The sequence below is a fragment of the Anarrhichthys ocellatus genome, unplaced genomic scaffold (assembly GCF_004355925.1).
Source record: "Anarrhichthys ocellatus isolate YVR2014 unplaced genomic scaffold, GSC_Weel_1.0 scaffold402, whole genome shotgun sequence".
Classification (NCBI taxonomy): domain Eukaryota; kingdom Metazoa; phylum Chordata; class Actinopteri; order Perciformes; family Anarhichadidae; genus Anarrhichthys; species Anarrhichthys ocellatus.
The window spans coordinates 27,217-31,237 of record NW_022280376.1 but is presented as its reverse complement, the minus strand read 5'-3'; the positions used below and the strand labels follow the sequence as shown (position 1 = coordinate 31,237).

The 4,021-nt window shown below is 46.6% G+C and overlaps 1 protein-coding gene across 1 annotated transcript in view; it reads left to right on the top strand.

The window, feature by feature from the left end:
* Nucleotides 1-4,015, top strand: part of LOC116401371 (chromodomain-helicase-DNA-binding protein 7-like) — an 18,606-nt gene extending 14,591 nt beyond the window's left edge. Inside the window, exons 2-4 of the mRNA XM_031879730.1 lie at nt 2,577-2,721; nt 3,409-3,531; nt 3,855-4,015. Coding sequence (XP_031735590.1) covers nt 2,577-2,721; nt 3,409-3,531; nt 3,855-3,929 — 343 coding nt within the window. The 3' untranslated portion in view covers nt 3,930-4,015. The remainder of the gene's footprint in view (nt 1-2,576; nt 2,722-3,408; nt 3,532-3,854) is intronic.
* Nucleotides 4,016-4,021: the final 6 nt, after the last annotated feature.

The window sequence follows — 4,021 nt, the reverse complement described above, 5'->3', positions numbered from 1 at the left end:
GGGGGGGTGTGCGTGTGCGTGCGTGTGGCCAGATGGCTCCAGCGTGTGGCGACCAGCCAGAGGAACAGGTGCAGGTCACATGACCAGCCGTTACCAGGGAGATGGTGATTGCTTTTGGCGTGAGGATGAAAGGAGAAGGGCCCCAGGAGGAGGGAGAGAGAGAGAGATATAGCCAGGCTTACAGTACTGCAAAGGGCAACACTCAAACTACGAAAGACACAGCTGTTTGCGCTCTGTACATTGTCTTTCATAGTGAGTTAGTAGAGGAGGTTAATGTGTCCTTTATGGCATAAATGTATAACTGTATGTTGGTCATTTAAGAAAAGTGTGGTTGGGATGGCCTGCTCCAGTTCTGCAAAGAAACACGAGGCTCCAATGCTAACAGGGCTTTATCCCTTCTACAATACATTCATTCATTTTTTAGCCGGTAGTCTTTTTGGCCTGTTGAAGCAACAAACATCAAGGTGGCAGATTACAGCTGTAGCCAATCAAACATTAATTCCACAAGTAACTCTCATAAGTAACCAAAGGTTATGCTAGCTTTGGTTTAGTTCCGGCTGTGGAAAAGTGCGACACCATAGACCAGGGGTCACCAACCTTTTTGAAACTGAGAGCTACTTCAAGGGTATTGAGTAGTACGAAGGGCTACTTGTTTGATACAAACTTCACGAATAACAAAGTTGCACAGATCACCTTTTAACAATAATAATATATGTGAAGAGACTGTTTGATCACATGTTAATTATTCCTCACAATAATTATTAACAATGATTGTGTATTTTGTTCAAAATCGCACCCGTTATATTTTTGTAAAAAATTAACACTTCTAAAAATTTTAGGAAATCATGCACTGTCATATCTTCACATCATGACTCGTTTGTACTAACGACTACCTTCGTAACATTTTTGAACAAATCATGAACTCTGTCCCATGTTTATACAAATTATCAGTTATGTAAGATAAAAAAAAAATCAACTCTTTCACATGTTTAAATGAATCCTATTACATTAGTACTAATCACCACATTTTGGGAAATCTGGGTCAACTTTGCATTGCGCAATGAAGCCTGCATGCCGGCCTGTAGTCTGTAGTCACCAGCTTTTTTTTGGGTACCTTTTTCTCCACGAAGAAACTAGTAAAAAGTCTCGTCTATAGCCGAGGGGGGGGGGGATCCAACCCTCTTAGGCACGCGAGCGTCTTTGGGCGCCTGCGTTCAAACCTCTAGTCTAAGCCTTTTCGATCGTACTGCGTTGCCTCGCCTCTACCCCCGCCACCTACGAGTTGTTGCCCCGCGGCTTGTTCCGAGGACTGACGGACCTGACGATGGTGTGCGATCGCGGCGGGGGCGGTGCGTCCGGTGCCAACGGGAAGCGCCCGCCATTCGGAACCTGAAAACCTAGTGCGGTGCGGCGGCCTCTTCCTTTTAAAATCGACATGAATGCAAGCGTTTTTGGCGTTCATGGACGGAGCTCCATGGGGACCTAGTGCTATTTTTAGAGCATGCGTTGCGGGCGACTCGCATGGTCCCTGTGGGCGACCAGGTGCCCGCGGGCACCGTGTTGGCTACCTCTGCCATAGACTGTATAAAATAAGTAAACGTAGACACCTTGACGTCACCCATTGGTTTGTGGTCTATGGTTACGAAGCCTCGCGTTTAGCATTTTGTCCGTCAGCATCTTGTTTGCTGTTGAGGCATGAAACCCGGGCGGGGCCAGGTACCATTAGCATAGCAAATGCTAAGTTACCAGAACCGCTAGTGCTAGCATGCTTAGAAATCTGCATCGGTAATTCACGTTTACTGTGATAATTGGTGTTGTTAATTTTGGCTCGTGAAAAAACGAAAAAAATGATGCCATGGTAGCAACTTGTCAATCACAAGCATATCCTGCTTTAGTTTCCTAAATAGTCACTTAAACCATATATTTGACTTGAGTATACAACTGTATGTTGGTATTAAAACATCAGTATTTTGTAAACTGCCTTCATAATATAATAATCTGTTAGTAGTCGTGGCAGTGAAGTAACCGAGTTCTGTGTGAGAGACAGAAGAGGGGTGCCGAGTGTCCTCTCCTTTCTCTGCTCTGTGTGTGTGTGTGTGTGTGTGTGTGTTAGATAGAGCCAGCTCCTCTTGCTCTCCATGCCAGAGATTAGAGGAAGCTTGAGGGCCTTTCAACCCCTCCTCTTTCTGGGGCCTCTCTCTCCCCTGTCTGTCTGCCTGCCTGCCTGCCTGCCTTCCCCCCCCCCCCTGTCTCACTCTCTCTGCCCCCCCCCTTCCTCTCTGTGCCTGTATCTCCCCATCTTGCTCCCTCTGCCTCCTCACGGTCTTTCATCACATTAACCCCCTGTGTGCCAGAGCCTGAGGCACACTAATGATTTCTAAATGGGTAAATCAAACATGGCGACTGCCCTGGGACAGACAGGCGCACACACATACACACACGATTACCTCGTCGTGTGTAAACTGTAAAGGAGGAAACACTTTGAGGACTGGTCTTCTGTTGTTTTATTTTACCCACTTGTCTCTTCTTCAGTGGATATAAAGTTGTTTTATTTCCTTCTTCCTCTCTCTCCACAGCAGTAAGAAGGTGGAGTCTGAGGGTGGGTCTAGCGCTGCTAAGAAGGATTCCAAGAGGAAGCGAGAGCCATCAGTCAGCGACGACGTGGAGGTGAAGTCTCCACCCCCCTCGCCCCCTGAGGACGACGACGATGACGGTGTACAGGTAGGCATCTAAAATAGAAACAATAGTTTCTTCAGGAAGCCTAGCGAGAACAGCAGAAGGCCACAAAACCTTATTTTTTCTCTTTGGCATCCCTCAGCCTCAGTTTGTGTTGTAAACCAGCCGTGTTGACAAAGTTCACACCGTGCACTATCAGCAACTTCTCAGCTGCTGCATACATTTATTTATTTTCAGTGCACTATTTGAAATACAATTTGAATTTTGGAGGAACAAAGCAGGACTCCACCGTATCCCTCCTCAAACCCCTCGGATCAATTTTTTATGTGTGAATGTAATTATGTGGGCCATGTAAACAGAGTAGCAGCTGGCTATTAGCGCCCCTCATTCAGATATGAACCTCAGCAGCAGCCTGCTCACACATCCGTATTATTTGGCAACGTTTTGATATAAACATGGATCTAAACATGCCGGACCATATGGAAGAGAATAATGACAATGAGTGTGTTTCCTGTGGATTCCTGTCTCCAGCTCTGCTCCAGTGTCACACAGTATGCACTCTGATGTGTTGTGTTGAGTGTCTTTTACTCATCTCTCTCTGCTTTACGACCAGTGGACATTTTGAATGAACCAACTGAAAGGGGGGATTGGTAATGAGTCATCAAGCTGCTGCTGGGATTTCTGCAAAAGGTGACAAATTTACAGCCGATGTCCTCTCCCTCTGTCCAACAGAAGCGTCGCTCCAGCCGCCAGGTGAAGAGGAAGAGGTACACGGAGGATCTGGAGTTCAGGATCTCGGAGGACGACGACAGCGGTGACGACTCGCCGGCACCCAAGTCCCCGTCTCAACAACAGGTACAGCTGCAAGACTCGAAGGGTCGGATCTACTACGGTCCGTCACACCGCTATTTAAAGAGTGTGTGGCCAGCGTCTGACATAAAGTAATCTCACAGAAAGAAGCTACACATTTTAAACCATCAGATTTTCCCCCTAATACCAAGGTATCAGTCACCAAACTGTCACTGGTTACATTAGGACATCAGTGGAAATAATGTAGATCGCTTTGGAGACTGAATGAATAGTTTCCTGTTTGGCACCTTCTTCCAAAAAATTTTTTTTTTTGAAGGGCAGTTTAAGTCAGTCGCTTTAGGTGTTATAACAGCAGTGTGTGTTTGCAGGACTTTGCTGAGACAGAGGGGCCCGTCGTGGAGAAGATCATGGGCAAACGCATCACTAAGAAACAGGTGAGATGATTCAACAGACATGGACACACGGGCCGAGTCACGGTATACGTCATCTGATTAGCCGCTCCACAGCTGGCCTGAGCAGATTACACACACAAACA